Source organism: Dermacentor albipictus, chromosome 9 (assembly GCF_038994185.2).
Source record: "Dermacentor albipictus isolate Rhodes 1998 colony chromosome 9, USDA_Dalb.pri_finalv2, whole genome shotgun sequence".
NCBI lineage: Eukaryota > Metazoa > Arthropoda > Arachnida > Ixodida > Ixodidae > Dermacentor > Dermacentor albipictus.
Window position 1 is genome coordinate 65,644,190 of NC_091829.1, and position 21,224 is coordinate 65,665,413.

General features: G+C 44.3%; 1 protein-coding gene across 3 annotated transcripts in view; it reads right to left on the reverse strand.

Moving 5' to 3' along the window:
- The window catches only part of LOC135921842 (KICSTOR complex protein SZT2-like), a 259,666-nt gene that overhangs the window by 102,601 nt on the left and 135,841 nt on the right, over window positions 1–21,224 (reverse strand). For 2 of the 3 annotated variants that reach the window (XM_065456218.1, XM_065456216.1), the window contains exons 34-38: window positions 19,036–19,167; window positions 15,852–15,962; window positions 12,849–13,181; window positions 7,352–7,559; window positions 2,963–3,101 (exon numbers count right to left, since the gene is read on the reverse strand). In XM_065456218.1, coding sequence (XP_065312290.1) covers window positions 2,963–3,101; window positions 7,352–7,559; window positions 12,849–13,181; window positions 15,852–15,962; window positions 19,036–19,167 — 923 coding nt within the window. The remainder of the gene's footprint in view (window positions 1–2,962; window positions 3,102–7,351; window positions 7,560–12,848; window positions 13,182–15,851; window positions 15,963–19,035; window positions 19,168–21,224) is intronic. The other variant, XM_065456219.1, reaches the window with a different exon arrangement.

Genomic DNA, 21,224 nt, shown 5'->3' on the forward strand with positions numbered 1-21,224 from the left:
TGGTTTTCAACCCACCGAATTCGTATATCGTATCGAAATTGAGCGAAAGAAAGTGCAAATATATTTTATTTCGATGAAAAGTGCAGCAGCAGACACGCCCAGCTCGCGCATCTCGTTTCCGCCTGTGATTGGTCGGGCGCCTCGTGACGTCAACACTAGTAACCGACCGCTGCCGCTACACATGAAGCGCGGTGCCAGGTAGTTTGGTGCTGTTTTTCTGAGACGGTAATGGAAAATTTAGAGAGACTGCATTTTTCTGAGGAGTTCGGCATTACTCCCTACATGTACGAGCCGATTGCGAAGAGCCGGCCTCTCGAAGAAGCAAACGATGCTGGTGCGAGCAGTGCTTCCGACGCGAACGAAAGCTAAGTCTTGGGATCTCCTCGTGTTGGAAATGCTCTTTGGTATGTTTTTTGCAAAGTGATCTAGTGATCTCGCCGGTCATTCGCCGATCTAGTGAGCTCGTTTCTGGTCAAACAACTGTAGTGTTGTGTTCCTGCATGCCTCCTCGTGGAACGTAAGCGGGGATGCGATCATCGGCATTTGTGCGCTGTCCAAAGCTGTCGGCAATCTACAAAAATGGTTTAAACGTGTGAAAAGCTTCCCGGTTCATGCAGTACATGTAGTGACCTTCATCGGTGCGCCATCCGCACACTACTCGTAACCGAAGTCGTAAAGGCAGTGAATTCCGTCGGCTACGTGAGACGGTCGGTTTCTCGCTGTGCGCGAGAGAAGGGGGGAGCGTAGCGTCCTGGCGTGCGCCGGCTTTCCAGCACATGCAAACTGTACATTTGCACTGCGTTATGGTAGCTGCATGCAGGCTGGTTTACAACACAAGTGCAAATAGAAAATTCGCGGCGCTTTGCGACGAAACCTGCGTCAAGGGCGGGAGATAAACATGCACTTTCCGTTCAGCGTGCTAACACGAAGGAGCTTGCAGTAGATCAAAATCCAGGTTTGGGCAAGTTCGTGTATTCATAAGGCCCTTCCAACACCAGTTATCATCAGTCAGTCCGCACTCGTGCCGTCTTTGTTTCCGTTGCCCCGGGCTTAGACGAGCCAAATTGACTGGCAAACCCAACGCACATTTTAATGATAAATTCTGGTGATAATCGTCGTCACAGAAGTGGTTGGAGCACAGCACTGTTGTTCTTGAGGGCTTGAAATTCTTTCGCTTCACAGCAGCCTGCCACTTCGTTAAAAGCTTCTTGTCTTGTGGGAAGTAATGGAAGACAACATCGTCGCGGCCGCTGGTGTTCGTGCAACCGCAGGCTGCACAGAAAGCCGGCATGATCGGCCCACCACTTATGTTGATGCTGCGCACGTTGACTACCACTCTACATACACACAGACGTACCAACAAAGGAATGCAGGGTCGATCGAAGCAGATTACGATGGCACGCACGCAGAAACAAGCATGGTCAGGCACGGTCGCGGAGGCTGCGAAGGAACAAAACACTAGTGTTGACGTCACAACACCGCGGTTTCCGGTCTCCGCTCGCATCGTCAGCGCCAGCGCACGACATTCGACGGGGGGCGGAGCTACAGCGCAATTTTAACCGATGATTACGTCGCTCCTCATTGAAAAAAAACAAAACAAATTTTATGTACATGGTTTATAAGGTTCCCGCATCCGTATATGAGCGTCTTATGGAATTCGACAGACTCTTCAGCTTCCCTTTAATCCCACGAAAGTTGAACACCATTTCACATCAAAGAAAATTGAAAGTACTTGCTCACGGAGAGTATGTTGGTATGAAGGAAACAGCGAAATTATAATTGAGTACAACTTGATTAGTGGGTAATTACTTAATTAGTAATTTGTTCGCTGAACTATTCACAACTGAACACTTCTTCCATATGGGCTGTACGTTGGTTGGATTTACAGCACTAAACCAGATTTCAGGCACCAAATTCAATATATCAAAAAGGATATGTTGGGCTTTATGGGGTTAATAATTGCTTGTATCCAATAATTATCTTGCATGCCACTTGGCAGCCAATGTTTTTGAAAGGCAACTATTCGATATTCGATTCAAAAATATTCAGCCAAAGTTACTACTATTCGCTTCGAACTCGAAAACTACTATTCATACAACCCGAATGTTTGCACTACTGTGTGTTGTGTTCTTTGTTATTATGAGCATTTAAACGCCACATTTCCATTATGTTCAGAGGTGATTTGATTACTTATATTTATGCATAAATAAAGCATCATTCATTCACTACACAAAGCAACTCAGTAGAAGGATGAAAAGGATGTATGACAGAGCGATAAAGATGATTTTAGTGAAATGCTTGCTCAGCCATCCCTTTAGCCACCTTGCCTAATGGTCAGGTCTCGCCTTGGCTCTGCATGTCTCCAGACTGTCAATATCACCACACTAGGTATTGTTATTGCGCGTTCTAGTATATTCAATTCTTTTCATCAAGCAGCATGTTTCACTTCCTCTCACAACAACACTATCCGTTGAGCCATTGCAGAGTGCAATTTACTAATACACTCAAACCATGACATAATGTAAACAGATATAATGAATAATCAGACAGAATCAAGTAAATATAAACAATTTTGCTGCAATATTAATGAATAATGAATATATGCTTATAACAACTATTGGATATATTGAAGTTATCTTTGTGCTGGATGCAACTTCATTAAATTGAGAGCAGCTACACAGCTAAACTTTATTTTACAGCAGTCATTGCTTGTCACAAACAGTAAATTTTTCTTTTATTTATTTTAATTTGAACGTTTCCATAGATTTTGGAATTCCTTTCAGGTTATAGGCAAAGTTCTGCCATTTCTTAACATACTGTGGCCCTCATTTTTAGATAATATGAACTTCAGATTCAACGAATCTTTTCTGCTGGACCATTATGGTCCAGCAGAAAAGAAGTATGTATGTACATACACACGAATTTCTGATAGCAAGCTAATACACAATGCACATGGTCTCACCGAACATGGAAAAAGATGTCCACGTGGTCGAGAAATGGGCAGAGGATCAGCCAGAAGGGAGGCAAGTGGGAACGTTGGGTCTCCAGTGCGTTCATCCAGTCACGGTCACTGTCCGATTCACTGCTGTCACCATCATAGCCTGCAGATATTACCCAATAAAGTTAATGCCCGAATGGTAAGACACATGTGTTATCAGCTTAAATTCAAATACAAATAAGGTGAGAACAACTGCAATGTTCTGCAGTGCTTACAGCTTCACCTACAGAGTGTTTTTATGGAAGTCTTATTCGAAGTCTTGCAACCCTTGGTCTAGATAAAAGAAAACAGTAAGGTTGGTCTTATATCATTTTTTAAATCATTCAGAAGCCATTGATATTATGTTCAGTGAGATAAGAGTAACAAATTCTTTGCTACATTTTCTAGAAAATTACGTAAAGAAATATTGAATAAAATTAGAAGAAAAATGAGATAAGTAAGAGTGGACTACATAGTGAAAATATGCACATAAAAGTTCCATTATTGCTCGAAAGGCAAAGCATTGATAGCGATAGCAAAATACAGTAGACTTCCGTTGATTTAACTCCAGTTAATTCAATTTTGCAGTTAATTCGATCCGGTCAGGTTCTGGTCAGCGCCTATGCATTCCTATGGGCCAGAACCTTCGTTATTTTGGTCCTCAAGTTGGCCTTTGTCGGTTAATCCAAAATTGACAAGTCGGTATGCACGTGTATGAGCCATATGGTGACTCCAATAGCATCCCCTTTAGTAGATCTGTCTCGGCAGAGCTTAGGGGACAGTCAATGTGTTTAACATGTCATCTCCCGTCAAAATTGCCTATCTGAGCAGGACATGTTTCGCAAAGTATTATAATCAAATGTTATATGTTCATTTGCTGTTTGTGATTACACATATGTAGCACTGCCATAGAAAAATTTTCAAGCAATAGCCATAGCTCACAATGTTTGATTATGGTATTTAACCAATTATAATGCAGGACTTTCAAGAAAAATGGGCCGAAAATTCTCTAAATCAGATACAAAACCAAAACTGCCTTTGCGGCATTTGTATGCTCTACCACGTACCATAAATGTATAGTGGCGAAGCTGACTTTAGAAAACTGGCCTTGCTTGTGCAATTTTATTAGATCCTTGCCCATTCTTCTTGCTAAAGAATCGGGTGTGTGTAAGTTTTCTACTTTGTTTAGGAGCTTTATTGTCATTTACTCGTTAGTTTCCTACTTCAAACGCATAAAAAGTGGGTGCACGTTTGATTCAGGGGTGTGTTAGAATCGGGCAAAGACTGCCGAGTGAATCAGTGGTGTGTTCTGGAGTTTCTTTCTATGTATCTTGTTTAATTAGAACCACCAGATAATTCGATAAATTTCGATTATTCCGTCAGGGTCAAGATATCCAAAGTCAAATGTATTAGGCAATTACAGGATGTAAGGTTCATAGTTTTATCGGGCGTATAAATTGCAGTAAACATTCACTTACTAACTAAGCAAGCACGGTGTCACATGTGCACCGGCGAACATAAATAGATCTCACTCGATGACCGTGAGCACTCGCCGTCCCAACATAGACAAGATGAGGAGCACTGGCAGCGAGAATGCTTCATGCTGTTACTCACTTCACTACATCTCCCTAAACAGATTACATGACCATTAGGTGATTAAACAGACTACGACAACATTAGGTGCATGTATGAAGCCACCAGCCTTTTTGGCTCAGGTCGATGGGTAACATCCTAATGCAGTACCCATGTACTGGGAATGTCCATGTGCTCTCTCTTCACCTCACATTATCACACGTGCCAACACCCCCCCCCCCCCCCCCTGTCCATGCCATACACCAGGGTGATCTGGGCCACAGATCCAAAGACCTGCGTCATATTCTGTGGCTCCTTCTGGTGGGCCATGTTCACAACATCCAGGGGGATGATGGCACCTGTCGCCAATAGACCTATTTGTGGCACACGAGTGCCACCAATGGTTGTTCAAGTGCTTATGAGAAATGTGTGTACGCCGCAGAGACAGGCATCACACTTTTGCTTTCCTCCTGCACCATGCAAGCACCTGTCAGCTGCAATAACTGAAGCAAATTTGGCAACATGGCACATGTTACTGCCTAATACAAACAAGAACATCTTGTTTATTGTTTGGTTGCAAACTACCTCTCACCTCCTTGTGATATTAACCATCTAGTGTTCCCACACACCACTGACTTCATTTTTTTACAGCCGAGCTGGGAACCCTCTTTGCCTACTTAGTGTACAAACCCTTCCGACTGGCTTGGCCGACAGGTTATGAATGTGTAGTGTTTTGTTTGTTTTCTTGTTCTTGATTTTTTTTCTTTGTTTGATGATCTCCATCATTTAAACCCACACCCTTGCTTAAGCCACTGAGTCATCCTTTTTATTAAAGTTCATTGTCTCCCTCTCTTCAACTGAATAGTCCTGGGTGATGGCCAAAATTTAAAATTTAGCATAGCAAACAATGTCCAGATTGAATACTAAATCCAGCAGCATCTTCCATTGTTGCAGAGGCAACTGTCATAGACTTGGTTAATGGTCCACCTTGTTTAATGTTCTGTTTTTTACAAGTGAACATTATTTGACTTTTCAATGCAAAGTCAAGGGACAGGAGATTGCTTTACAGTGTCGCGCACAGTTCTTTAAAGCTTAAAAAAAATTAATTCATTTTGTTCCCTGTTTGTTGGGTGGTAATGGTAAGCACACCATGCATAATAGTCTAGCGCCACATCTGAGAGTTAAGATGTAAAATTTTTTATGTGCTCTGCGATGTTGTGCTAGTGCTCTGAGGAAGCGTATTGCTTAACTGCAACTGGTAGTTTAATGTCTGAGTCGTGCTGCATATAGCATGTGCCCAAAGATGCAAGGAAAACGCCCTACTAACTTTTGTTATGTATACCAGCTGAACAGTTTGACTTTCACAGAGATTGTCACCGCGAAGCAGCAACCTACATCCCTTGTGACCAATATGAAAATGAAAACGGTACTGTGAACTAGTACCTAATTTTGGAAGATCGCGGCACATTAATGCAATACTGGGTGTAGCCAGGCCATAAATTCGATCCTTGCACAACATTTTCTCATGAATGAGATGGGGAGCATAGGCGACATTTCTTATTTTTTCTTCTTTCATTTAAAGAAGCTTTTTTAGAAATAAGAATACATGAGTGCCCAACTTACAAGCAACCAACTGGCGAGCATACTGGCCATTTCTAAAACTTCACAATGTATATACGTTTATTTTATCAAACCACTATGGCAGCAGAAGAGGTACATCCACCTTTTTGTTTAGGAAGCCACAGTCTCTTTGATTATGCGCTGCCCGGCAACGCGCAATTCTGTAAATGAAGTTTCAAATGATGGAGGCAATATGATTATGGTGGAGCTTAGCTCTAAAAATAAAATGACAAAATAAAATGCAATAAAATGACTCATGTACAAGTTTTCAGCTCCATAATTTAAGAGATAAAGATTTGAAAAAGAAAAAAGAGCACTAGTGCTTTTTGAATGAGGTAAGGAAAGACTGATAAGTTGATCACATTGTGAAACCCCACACCATATGACGTACAGCATTTCCGTTAACCACTACCAGAAAGATGAGCGCCTTCATGAAGAGAGACGTAATTTTGATCTTAATTAATTACATGAGCTGCACAGACAAAAGTCTAACTTAATAATCCACGATGTGCTCAGCGTTTTGCTTTTGTCTGCCCCATCATATATCTTGCAGATAACTGTGCATAGACGATCATCTTAAAATTAGACAGACTGATTTTATGCAACACAAATGCTGTCTATTATTTTTTTTCACTACAAATAATCAACTAGTGGAACTGCACTTCTCAGATGCTATTTTTTTATTCTCAATAGGTTCTTTAAATCAGGTTTAAATGATCACCTTAGCAGTCAAACACAACCGTGCTTTATGACCTGTGATCTTGTGCCATGAATGTTGTTTTGTCTCTGTTTCTCTCACTTTCTATACTTGCAAAAATTCTGAAATGCTTCTGGAAGCGTTATAATCAAATGTTCTTATGTTCATTTGATGTTTGCAATTACCCGTACGTAGCACTCCCATCTGTAATGTTTGGTTGTGCCTTGAGGCTTGCAAAAACAAACAAACAGGTTAATGAAAACCCACAAAGGCAGATCGCAAAGGATATGCAGTTATGAACGCGTTCACAGGTTTCAATTCCAAAGGTTCTGTGTTTGGTTCCAAGAGCAAACTACAAAAACCTAAGTGCACTTGAATCCAACAGTCTGTCATGCGGCATCTAAACTTGCTAATTAGCTCTTTTCTTCCTCCTCCTGGGGCCAATAAAAAGCTGAATAAATACAGCTATCAACCACAAGGCATACCATCCTCGGTGTTGCTGATCTGCCCGCCAACCTCGCTAAATGCATTGGGCGTGGAGCGCGTTGACTCCAGCAGATGTTGTGGTGGTCGGAATGCCATGCCGTGGCCCAGGGACGAGGCCAGGCTGTCAGTGCGATCCCGGAACCCTCCGTCTTGCTGTTCCGAGGAGCCACTCTCCTCCACGAGCTCTGCAGAAGCTTCAGCTGCTGCCTGTTAAGATGCCAGTAATAAAGATCAACACGCCTCAGCTTCTTAACTCGAGGAAACGAACAGCGGAGAGATTTAGCATAGCGTTAGCGCCTTACTACCACAGCGCTTAGCATTTATAAACCCTGTGTAGTGCTGTTGTGCCAACGGTTGGGTGAAAATTGACTTTTCCCACCTTGGTGCCGTTCCTCTAGGACTAGCAGTGTCAAACCGAGCAACTAATCTCAATATTAACAACAAAACAGCCCTATTACTTTGTCCTCTGCGATAAGACGAGACTAAGTGATGGCTGATTTCGCCATTTATTTTTTGCTGTTGCTGCTGGGAGCAAGTAACACAGGCGAGTTAGGATTGAAGTGGACAATCTGGGTACTGCCACGTTGCTATGCAGTCGCAGTAACCAGTGGAAGCCATTTTGGTAAAGTTACCGGATCCTGGTAAACTGCATGCATGCAAATTTGTGGTGGATGGTAATGGTAACAGTAAGACAGTAAATGCTATGTGGAGGATATGGGAGAAGCAATGTGACATCCTTCGCCACAGAGAATTCCCTGTAGAGCTACCCTGCTCACATAGGTGAGGTGATTGCGGTGGGAAATCACTGTTGTCAGACTACTTTGGTGGCTTCTACTTTCAACACCACTTTTGATCACTTGCTGATGATGACAGCACCAGCACATTTCGTTAAGAGTGCAGTTGACTTCTGTTAATTCAACCCTAATGGGACTGACAAGATTGATTTAATTATACAGCGCGTTGAACTAAATAAGATGTAGAAAAGATGCCAGAACACACCACTCATTAATTTCGCAGTTGTTGCACGATTCTAACATGCCCCCAAACCAAATGTGGGCCCACTTTCTATTTTTCCAAAGCAGAAAACTAATTTAGATATGACATTAAAGCACCAAATATAGTAGAACTCTAACGTGCACCTAATATTTTAGCATTGAAAATGGGCAAGGGTCTAATAAGTGTGGCACAATGGTAATCTGTTTCCTTAAGTCAGCTTCGGCGTGATACTGTCTTATGCAGATACGCCTACGAAAGACGTGAAGGCAGTTTTGGTTTCGTATTTGCACCGCGCAGGCAATTTTCGACCCAATACTCTTAAAAATTTTTAGAAACCAGCGCACGTCAGAACTTGACCGGTCGAAAATCAATGTTTTTGATGGGAGATGACACGTGTTCCAGGCAATCACTGTCCCCTAAGCTTTGCCGAGACAGGCATTGCCACTAAAGGGGCCGCTATTGGAGTCCCCAGAGGGCTCAGGCACGTGTGTGCTTACTGGTCAATATCCAATTATCCGGCAAAGGCCAACATTAGGATAAAAAAAAAGAAAGCTTGGGCCAATAGGAATGCAAGGGTGCCAGCTGGGACCTTCAGTTGGGATCAAATTAACTGAAAAATTTAATTAGCCAGAGTCTAATTAATGGTAGCTGACTGTAGTACCCTTGACTCATCTTGCCGTCACGGTGCCCGCACATGGAACACGCCTTCCAAAATGTGACCGGGTCACTGTAACTTCAGTAACCATAACAACAAAGCAATTGCGATATGGTTGCCACCCACTTGAGCAGCAATTTGGTACTAGCTACCAGCACAGAGTACTGTTGCATGCCCTTTCAAGCAGTGATTGTTCACTCCACACAGTAGGAAGCTCCTTTCTCTGCTGGGGACATCAGCCGGCATCATGTCATTTCGCAAAACTGTCGCATTGTCACATGATGTGTACCCCTCACATTGATGGGCAAGACTTTTCTCCAGTGTGAATCTCTCTTTTAGGCTAGAGATCAAATTAAAATACAGTGAAACCTCATTAAACCATAGTCGGACGGAGCTGGGAAAAAGTATGTACTAAACGGTAGTACTGTTTAAGCGAAATAGCATGAGATCGCCCACTTACCTGTCGAAAACGGAACTGAGAGAGTGCGATGAAAGGGGAAAAAACGTGCAGTATTTATTCACTTCGCGGGACGTAAGTGTTATTTTCGTTTGATGTCGCGGTGGCCTAGCACGACGACAGCAGCCTCAAACTTACTGAAGCTGCGTGCCAGCTTCTCAGCCAGCCCCCCTCCTCTCGGCAAACACTCGCACGGCAGATTCCTCGTTGGCGTTACGTCCGTGCACGCGCGCAGTAGTGCTGCATAAGTCCCGGGGCGCCTTTTTCATTGCCGGGTGCCGGAGTTCGGAAAACTTTTCATTTGGAATAGTTACGTTATCGGGCCCCTGTTCTCCTTGCGACGATCGCATTCATGAGGCTGACGTAACACGCAGCTTCTGCCACTGTTGGGCCTGAATAGCCCGTGCTGTCGCTTTCCGTGTCCTCCTCATCACTGTCGCTAGTTGACGCTTCGGCAACAACAGCGGCAACGATGGTGAAAAGTCGAACCTCGCAGCCGACATCTCTTCGCGGTCGCAGCAGCGCTGCCGAGCAACTTCGCATTCCAAATGCCACACACTGTAGTCAACAGCAGATCCATGTCGCGGGCCAGCGCCAACTTCTTCGTGTCACGTTCGGTAGCACGGACGATGTCTAATTTTTCTTCTATGCTGAGCACCCGGCGTCTTTTTTTATCTTAGCTTCAGCATGACGTGAGTCCTCGCTTGCACGACGCCGCAACGCTCTCTGGCACGGCGTCCATGCGGCGTCGAAATGATGTTGATGCGGCTTCACGTGCAAACGCACAGGGCGCTTGGAGGCCGTTGTACCGATCTCTGAGGCTTGTTGTTCTGTCGGGCCGCCCGATGGAGACGACGCACCGCCGCGTTCGCGCGACGAAAAGTGGAAACGCTACGTTTTAACCGATGCGTACGCAATAAGCTGGTGCGGTTTATGCGGATACAAAATACATTATGTTCAATGGCCGCGAGAACACCTCAAAGAGGTGTTCTCACGGTTGAGGGAAGCCGGCTTAACGATGAAAGCGGAAAAGTGTGGGTTTGGTTGTTCGCAGGTTACTTATCTGGGCCATGTTGTCGGTCAGGGCATGAGACGGCCGGCTGAGCTGAAAATAGCGACGATTGGAGATTTTTCTCAGCCGCGCACGAAAACGGACCTTCGTTCATTTTTGGGACTTGTGGGGTACTATCAACGGTACATTCCGAATTACTCGCAATTGGCAAGTCCATTAACAGACGCCCTCCAAATGGGAGCACCGAGTAACGTACACTGGGATAAGGACAAAGAGAACGCTTTCCAAAGTTTGAAAACGCTATTGGTTTCTCGCCCTGTGCTTCGCGCGCCAGACTACACAAAAGAATTCATAGTTCAATGCGACGCAAGCGACAGAGGTATGGGCGTGGTACTTAGTCAGGTCGGCGACGATAACGAGGAGCATCCTATCCTCTATGCCAGCCGTAAACTAAATGTAAGGGAGGAAGCCTACAGCACTTCAGAGAAGGAATGCGCTTGTTTGGTTTGGGTCGCCCAGAAGTTGTCGTGTTACTTGTACGGAGCGAAGTTCATCTTCGAGACCGACCACTGTCCTCTGACGTGGCTCAATCAAATGTCACACAAAAACGGCCGCTTGCTCCGATGGAGCCTCACTCTCCAAGAGTACAACTTCTCCGTTAGATATAAGAAGGGAAAGTTGCATAGCAATGCAGATGGTTTGAGCAGGCTAATTTGAATTCTGCGTTTGAGGGTCCCGCCTAAATTTTAAGGTTACTAGTGTTAGCTTTTCTTTAGGTGAAGAAAATCCCCTCTCATTTGGCAGAATTCCCTCCAATAATTGCTGAATTTGTCAGCAGGAATTTGCTTCAGAAATTGGCATAGTGAAATGTAGCATTTTTTTTGTTTCTGCACTTATGTTGTTGTTTTTTTTTTAAGCCTAGCGAGTCTAAAGTGAGAGCCAATGCACGTCATCTCGGCGCAGAGCCGTGTTGTGGGGTTCATTTTGCAGTTGCCTGTCCTTGTTGGATGTTTTGGGGCGGTGACATCAATGCACAAGTGGTCACTGCGAGCCAAGACATCAATCCCGGGGTTCATTTTGCAGTTGCCTGTCCTTGTTGGATGTTTTGGGGCGGTGACATCAATGCACAAGTGGTCACTGCGAGCCAAGACATCAATCCCCCCCTGACCAGCAGCCGTTCTCTTCCTGCCTAGTGGTTGTCAGCGCTAGACAGTCGAGACTTTCCGGGCCATGGAGGCGCTGTTAAGAATGGCGAGCTGCGAAACAAGATTGCCACACAGTTACGACAGGGCGACACGACGTGCACCTCCCCCTCTCCGTCGCTGCAGCTGGGAGGCGTTCGAAGAAGCGGCCTTTGCGCTGGAATCCGCCGCCTTCCTCCAGCCCCTTCGACATTGTGACGGAACTAGTTCGGTGCGTGAACAATGATTCCGGAGTTCCCCAACGCGGAGCTGATTTGACACGCATGGACAAGCTGCCGCGGGAACGACGTATTTTTGTGCTTCTCACGCTTCGGCGTGGCACGGAACAACGAGCGACCCGGAACGGCACCCCTCCAACACGTCGTTTGGGCATCGGAATGTGTGTGCCTTTGTGTCTGTAAACTGATCTGCAGAGCAGCGGCGAGTTGGTGATGAGTAAACGAACAGTCGCCGCGTCGTATGACCGGCGGATCGAGTGTATAAAAACTGTGGTTGTGCGAATGCTGAGGACACTTCTCTTGAGCAGTCATGTTAGACTGATTCACTTCTCTCATGCAGTCATGTTGGACTGATACTCTTTTTCTCAAGCAGTCATGTTAGACTGATTTAATTTCTGTAAATAAACCCTTTTCCTCGTTCTCGATGAGAAACAGTTCTTCACTTCATCAACGATCTCAGCGTAAATAAGTTGGACGACGGCATGGGCCAGCTACCTTCGAATTCATGCCGTACTCCAATCTTGGCAAAGGACCACGGACGATGGGATTGAGCCCCCAATCCTGACACCGCTGAGTCGGGGAATTGACTTTCCTACTTTTAAACCGAAACTACTGTTTAAGCGGGTACGGTTTAACGAGGTTTTACTGTAAACTGTATGTATTAAGTGAGATTAAGAAAAAGATGTGGAGTGGCTTAATTTATCCAACGTGTTGAATAGATAACAGATGATGTGCTAGAGTAATGGAGTAGATGGCACGAGTAGGAAGATGCTATTCAAGGCAGCAGAAGATCAGGTGGAATGATAAGTTCAGGAAATTCACAGGCATAGAATGACATTGCTTGATACACAACATGGATAATCAGCGATTTATCAGAGCAGCTATTATCCTGCAGTGAGCTTAGAACAAACTGGCAATGACACTGAAAGAATAGTTAAGTTGAAATAAGCAAGTACCTGGCTGTCTGCCGCCTTTTGCTCCTGGACAATGGTCTCCGATGACAAATTGGCAGCGTGATCGGCCGTGCCGCTGTCTGCTTCAAGAGTCTCAGCTTCCTCTTGAAGCTTCCGTCGCAGGTCGAGTAACTCCAGCGGACACGACGCCCCTGGAATCCGAACTTCTGGCTTTGGCTCCTCCTGTGTCACTAAGGAGTCCAGCGGTAATGATGACGCTCGTTCCAGGCGACGCTCGGTGCTCTTCGTCCGCGCACTCTTTCCAGTTTGCCGCCGCCAGGCTCGGAACGATGTATGCGGTGCTCCTCCGTCACCGGACTCGTCTTCATCTGATAACTGCATTAGTTTTTTTGTTTAGTTTTTTTTTAATGCCACACTTTACACTTCTGCCCCATGGACAACTATGGAGGTAGTCTAGAGCACTAAATTACATTTTCAAAACTTTTGAAGTGTCGTGGAAAAGGATAATGGCGTCAGCAATAAATAAAAATATTAATGAAGTTAAAGGTTAATTGCAATAACTTAATGCACTTAACCATGCCTGTATGGCACATCTGAACCATACAGGCAATGTTAACGACAGTAATGAATAATTTGCGTGCAGTGTTGATTAGCCATGCCATGAACAAAACTGTTAATGAACAATTACAGGGCGACCCTATGTTACGAACATTGTGCCATTTATCAGCATGCCGTGAACAATTCTAAGTGTTCACAGATAATGTGAGTGGCTGATTGACACCTTCGGACAACAGTGCACTAAATCACAACTTAATTGTAAGCTTCCCACAAAAAACAAACTAGGAACATAGTTGGAAGAATTTAAAGGCGAATGAATAAACATAAGGCAAGCATTAAGAGCTTTGGTAATATTGAATCTCTGCAAGTCATAAGTGAAAAGAAGGGGAACAGAGAGGGGCCCAATTTGTGTTGGTCACAACTATGTGAAGCAAACAATTAATGAAGACAAAGAAAGCACCGAGGAAATTATTTGCCATTTTTGATTGAAATGTAGAAATGATAAGGTAATGGGAAAATCAAAGCGGAATTAAAAGCAATTTGATAATCCCAAACGTCCTGTACCAAAAGAAAAGAAATGGTAATCGCTCATGTACATTGCAGTTCGACATACACTTACATAAAACCAGCTAACATGGCTCAACTGAGATGTGATTTTTAATTTCTATGGCAACTAATGACATCCATCACGCCAAACATGCAACAACATATGATCTGCATCACAAAGACACCAAAGCAGGCAATCACAATGCACACAGGAGAGGATTGTCAACCAAGTAGCTTGCAAGGTGTTTCAGGATAGTACAATATGAATGGCTAGCATTTCAGTGCAAGGAAAATGTTCCTCAAATTAAGCATTAGCATATGTTCATTAATGTATGTTAGTGTACATTAATTCATCAATGAAGCATCAAACTAAGCATTAGTGTACACATAGTTGTGAGGTTCATAGGTCACTGAGTAATAGTGGCCTTCAGATACGACAGGAACGAAGCACTATAGTTAGCCCCCAAACACCTGTTGGATTTTGCCGTTCTGGTCAGCCATTTCTGACTCCTACCTACATTACTTCACAACAAGTTAAAGCACACACACAGAATAACAAACAAGCAAATTCACATTGAAGACATCCTTTGGTGTTGCTATAGAAGAAAGTGAAGAACCGGAGGGTCAGCATCACTAAATGATACTTTTTCAGCAGTCTCAAAGAATGCTCTCCCACACCACTGGGAACAAATGCTCGCAGTTCCACATCTAGACACATCCACATGTTACACCAGCCATGTGCATGCATCATGACAAATACTGGCAGAATTTCCACGAACAACAAACAACAAGCAAATCATTACCAACACATCAGCATATTTTTGTCGTCCCCTCCAAGTCAAGGAATGTGTATGCCAGACAAGCAGACCACAGACTGCAGCAACCACTCTTTCGTCAGCATCTTGCACGGAAAGCCCCACGACTTGCCCTCCTGACAGAGTGACCAGTTCCACTTATTACAAGAAATCAATTTTGCTAATTTACTTGTAAAATTCTCCTGTCACCTACTGCAGCTATTCAGGCTTTGCTGCTCATAAGGTATTGTTACACAAATCGCGTTTGTGAGTCTTCTCTACATGGCCGAATTTCTAAGCATCTTAGGTTAATGTGTTCAGTTAGGCATGCAATTGTCAGAAACTAGAAAAACAGCCCAAACGTTACCAGCATAGTTGCTTAACTCAAGTTAGCAATTTAAATGACAACTACATTTTTGGTGGTTTTTAATCAATGCTTAAAACTAATTCAGCCACCTCCTAAAATGTGGATGGGAAAAGTAGTGTAGAGGTACATTACCAACTCACTCAATTAAGGCCACGTTTTCAGCCAGTTCTTTGAATGAAATATTCCACTCATACTGAAACATCGTAATTTCAAAAGAATATGTTGCCAAGCAAGTTGATGTGGTTTGCCGAGCCTTCCTTTCAACTGTGTGAAGCAGACGACACACAAAATATGGGAAAACACACACGCAGGTGCTACTACCACAAGTTTCATAAAAGGCATCGAAACAGTGCATATTGTACGAGCACGTGCAGTACACAGATGCTGACAAAATAGAGGCTGAATTATGCCCTGCAGGCACAGACACGTGCTGGCTAAACTGTCTGCAAATGCAGACGACGCACAATATGCACATAACGCTCACAAAAGCATACAATACCACTAATGAAGTGCACATGCACGGAAAAATATGCACTGTCTCGATGCCTTCTTTTCATTAAGCAGTTGGGGGTAGCGGCCCTTGCTCGCGTGTCCCACAATTTTTGCGTGTCGTTTGTTTCGGGTCACAGGAAAGAACCGTTCGGGCCCGTTTGGGGAGGGACGTCTGCTTCTTGGTTCAGATTCATCTGGCCACTCTGCCACTTGAGCTCCACATGCCACGATGCCTAATGCTACTGACACGGCATGCGAGACGGAGATCCTCTCAAGCTCGCCACTCACTTTGGCGTCGGGGCCGACAGCCTTCTGGCGCGAGACTCTCAATTCGGTGACGTCAGTGCCTGCTTTTTCGTGAGGCAGTGCCGCTGTCATTTCCAATGCCTTGCTTCTCAGCTGCATGACACCGTTGCACCAATCTTTGAAGCTTAAGCTCTAGTAGTTCACCTGTGTCATGCGCGTCATGACCCCTTTCACACTCTTCGATACTTACCACCTTTTGAAAATGGTACAACAAAGAAATTCAGGCCCTGCAACGGACTTTATTCTGCGAACCAGGATTGCAATCAAGTGCAGTCGAACCAAGTTACAATGCGGTCGCATCCTGGTCCAACATAAAAACACCTTTGTAACATCCAACTTTCATTATAAGCAAATATTTGTTACACACCAATATTGGCAATAAACAATTTAGGTTTACTTTCTTGTATCTGATAACTCCTTATATGTACCTTAATATTCAGAATATACGTTGGCCTCTAGTATTGAATAAAATTGAAAAAAAAAAAATCTTCAATGCAGTTAACTACAGAACACACCTTATTCAATCAATAAGCTCATTCATTGTCAACGATGAAAACTGCCCTACAAGTGTTTATATTCCCATCTGGCGATGGTTGTTAGACATGTATGACACTCCACACCACACCACATCATTGGTGATGTTCAAAGCATTTTTTATGCAGAACTAGGCCATTGGGCAATGAGTGGCATAAGCACTATGCACCCAAGGTGCATGCTGGAGATCATTGCAGCTAACTGTAGGCATCCTCGTTTGACTATGGGACATTCACTCGTTTTGATGGTCTAGATCCCGCTGACAGCCGCTTCAGGTTTTTCACACCATCTTTGCAGACTGCGGTGGCTGACGAGACCTCTCTTCCATACCACTAATTTGTTTCGGTGGGTAGTTGAATAAATTCCACCACAATGTCTTCAGTTCAGCATGAAACACGCAGCAGTCGGGCAATTAAGTTTTCAGTGAAAATCAAAAGTTGCACCCACCGTGGTTGCACAGTTTCACTTTCAATTCACGGAAATCAAACAGTGCAATGCCACCGCCGTGCTCCTATTTGATTGCACATATATTTTTTTCCATCATTTTTTAATGCAGCACTAAAATCAAGCCGAAACCTGCTAATTTTGCACCCCGAGACAGCAGTAACACGTTTGCATTTCGTTTGTAAAGTTCGCAAGTGTGCAATGGCAACAAAATGGTGACACTGTCTCTGTTCTCCTTTCTTTGTCCTGTAGTGGCCAGATGACAGGTGACATTGTGCCAAAGACCCCAATATAATACGAATAGGCATTTGTCCACTTTTTTTTTTTAAATATAATAACTCGAACTATATTCCCGTTTTTACAGTGTGTTCATTATGTCGACGTTTGACTGAATCATAGTTGGATGACTATAACGCAACCTTGAATATGATGCGAGAAGGACCCTTTGACCAATAATAAAAAAAAATTAATTGTGTTAAGCTTCTAATGCCAACTGAGCCAACAATGCCAATTTATAATTCGCAAAATAAGTACATGTGTGGGCTTGCATGACATACTATCCTTCCTCTTTGCTGCACTTTTGTTTCTTCGCAGACCCCCCTTTGCACGCATTCATCCAGATTGTCTCAAAGACAAGCTGGTCTTTATGCTAAAATCCGTGCCCTCGCAGGAGCGCTTGGGGCAGAACATCAGGTAAACATATCCCCCATTTTTCATTGTTACTTAGCTTTACACATGGCTTCAACAAGGCTGGACGCTCGACAAAGCTGCGTGGTAGCATCCCTTCAGGTGCACTACATTACAATAAGAATGCAAGTGGCACAAGGACAGAAGGAGTATAACTTGAAGCAACGCGACGAGATGAGGATGTGAACAAGAAAACAACCACAACAGGACGACTGCTAACTGCCAACTGAAGTTTTAGTCGAGAAGCACCAGCCATTTATAAACTGTCAAGAGCACAACAAGAACCATCAGGACTGACAAGCATCCACACAGGGGCACTACCAAGTGCCCAGGTGTTTAGCCAGAAAAGTCATCTCTAGCTTTGATAGGCTAAGAGGTGCCACGCTAACGCACTTATCTTCTGCTTGACCTGTCAAGCCTGATGGTTCTTGTTATTAACAGTTTATAAATGGCTGGTGCTTCTCGAATAAAACTTTAGTTGGCAGCCAGCGCTCGTCCTGTCATGGTTGTTTTTCTCGTTCATGTCCTCATCCCTTCGTGCTGGTTCAACTTAACGAACCAATTCACCCAAATCTAGTTGTTGCTATGACAGAAGGAAAGGATGCTGACACATGACCGGGTGTTATCATGTGTCGCCTTCCGTCCTTATACCACTCATGCTCTTATATCTATGACACGTTATCAGCTTGCCCAACAACTCTTCTACATGACATTGACCACCAACGCTCACTTGAACACTATAATTGCTCTGTAAATTATTTTGTATGCTTTACACTGTGCTAACATGAGTGCCACAATGTTTGATAACAGGGTGACACTTCCACTGCTTGCCTCGTCTGCCTCCACAGCCTCCACTGCGCCTGTCCACGAGGGCAGTAGTGATACCAGTATGAACAGCATAAAGCCGCTGTTTCGACAGCTGTCATCAACAATGACTGGGTGAACTACACAATGCTTTGGCCAAAAGCTTCAGAAGCACTTCTCAATGGGATGCGCCAGATAGCATACTGTTGGGCGTGCGTGACTGCTTGGTCTACGTCTTTGCACTGGAGCACGTTTCTGAAAATTTTTTTTTTTAGTTGAAGTGCAATGCCGCTTATAGAGCAGATATTAGTTAGCTGCAGCGACTTACATAACAAGCGGTCTAATTCAGCTATCTCCTAAAAGGCACATGAGAAGAATAATTGAAAGCTTTCCCTGGTAGCACTGGAACTGAGATTTCGAAACATTCAGTGCAAGAACTTTTCGAGATAAGGGGTGAAGAATAAATGGTGTTAGCATTGCGGAGGAAGAATTTTTTAGATTATTTTGAAACATCAGAGTTTGATAACAAGGGGTTACTGTCGCTTTATCATGAGACAGCAAATGGTCCAAAGTTATACAGACAATCTTTCCGCACCGACACCATCAAATGCAACTATAAAACATGTCTCTGTGGGTCAAAGTATTCAATCCTTAACATGGCAGCAAGGTTCTTAATCTTTAAGGGCACATGACTCACCCCAAGGGGAGGCACGAGCGACCCAAAGGGCCTCCGCACCACCTTGGAATCCTTGTCATCCAGGACAACACAGTAGTGGTCCTTGTCTACCTGCTCCAGCTGGTAGCCGGGTAGTGTGAGGTGCTTGAACTCCTGCACAAGAAGCACAGCGAAGAGACAATTGGCATGGCCGCGGTTTGACAGGGCAGGACAGCCAATCCATCTTGTCTCGGAGGGGAAAAATTCCTCAAGCAAGTTAACGACTACGTGAGTCCTTCTTTTAGAGTTCCCCTCTTAGGCGCCCGTTCCTGCGGCAAGAGTCGGCGTTGTCCCTCGTAACTGAGCAAATGAACACGGCAAAGGATGAAAGCGAACACTGAGCACAGCAGATGATGAAAGACAGCGATGGCGAAGAGAGTGTGAGGAGGAAAGCAGAGGAGGAGGGTATGGCGAAAGAGTGAGAAGAAAAGCGTAGTGCAGTGCAAGACATGTTTTGCGGTAACAAGGGCTACGAGATGGCACCTGAGTAGTGCACATTGTCCGTATAGAAACAAAGCGTTGCATGAGTGGAGGTCTGTGAGCAGTGGCTGCTGTGAATCGTGCCCATGCGCTGCCTCTCCCGATTTCCCTATTAGCGAGGCAGTTGCGCCACATTTAACTCCGTTTCCAACATGCCACAAGAAACAGATTGTCTATGCCAGCCAATATACTGCGAAATGAAAGCCCATATACAGCTGCGCTCAAATTCCACATTAGGGAGTATCATAATCATTGAACTTTTTATCCTTAAGTACAAGTCATAGACATCAGCACAGCAGAGCGGTACGTAAACTATAGCTCAATGAACTAGAACAAATTATCCCTTTAACTAACAATCCCAAGCTTTACTTGTCCAAGCTGTTTGTACCAGAATCGCCAAAGGCGAGCCACACTTGTGAATTCAATTGTCACCATGCCTTTGAGTATCAGAACTTGAACATATCGTTCAATGCTTTCAATTCCCTTCGTTATTACCCGTGTAGACAACAACGTTTGAAGTTTACATGTGTGATGAGGGAAAGGGCCTTTTAATGCAACTAGCAATTTTTGGGAACTTTCCTCACTTTGTAGTATGTTTGTATGTAACCTCTTTCATGGCACAACTTGGGCCACTATGCCACTAGGTATATACGCATTCTTGTAAATCCCCCTGAATGGGTATATGCCACATTCCTAAAAAAAAAAAATAATTTAAAATTACTCTCGTGGTCAGTGGAATTGAATCTACATCACATGGGTTCCTCAAGCACAGTTGCCCGACACTTCAGCGCACTACATGCCAATGCACATGGGCAGCGAGGGAGGAATTCTCAGAGTTTGCATGCACTGCTACGCCAAGCATCTCGGAGGCAATGCATGGTCTTCACAGTGGCACCACTAGATGATGGCACAGCAAAGGGAAGGGCGAGAGAGGAACCCGGCTGCTGTACACACCACGTGCATGAAGTGTTTCGGTGGTGGCAGTACGGTGCTGCTACACTGCTTCAATGCCAATCGCATTAACGTCAACATTCATCACGAGATGGGTTCTGCCAGAATTTTTTTAGGATAGATGTCTCATTAATAATTTGAGTCACCATAAGTGATAAAGTGCACATATAGTAGGTCTTCGGTGATACGATCCTGTTTCGTGCCATTTTCCGGTGCCAACGTTTGTGACTGAGAATACAAAGAATGACCAAATACAGTTATTCCTTTCTTGCCAGCTAATATTTTCCAGAAAACACAATCCTTTGGCACCAAGGTTCAGTACATCGCCAAGCTCTGATCATATGATAAGTTTTTCGGTTGCAAGAGCTTATGTGGACAAGAGGTGCATGCAATCAAGAATAACCACTCGCCGTAACAGCTTCCCCACATTACAGTAGAACCTTGTTGATGCGTTACCGTTACATACATTTTCCCAGCAACAACGTTCGTTATCGAGAACAAAATGACTGAATAGAGTTACGCTCATATTTTACTGGTTTCCATGTTCCAGGAAAACACGATTTTCGGCACCAACATTCAGTGAGTCGCCAAACTGCAATCATATGATGCGTTTTCCAGCCGCTAGGTCCCATGTAAACAAGCAAATGCGCGAGGCGCGCGCGATCGAGAACAGTATATAACTGCCTGCCATGCCAGCTTCACCACAATACTCACCCGCCCGTCTCACGTGAAAACGCCAG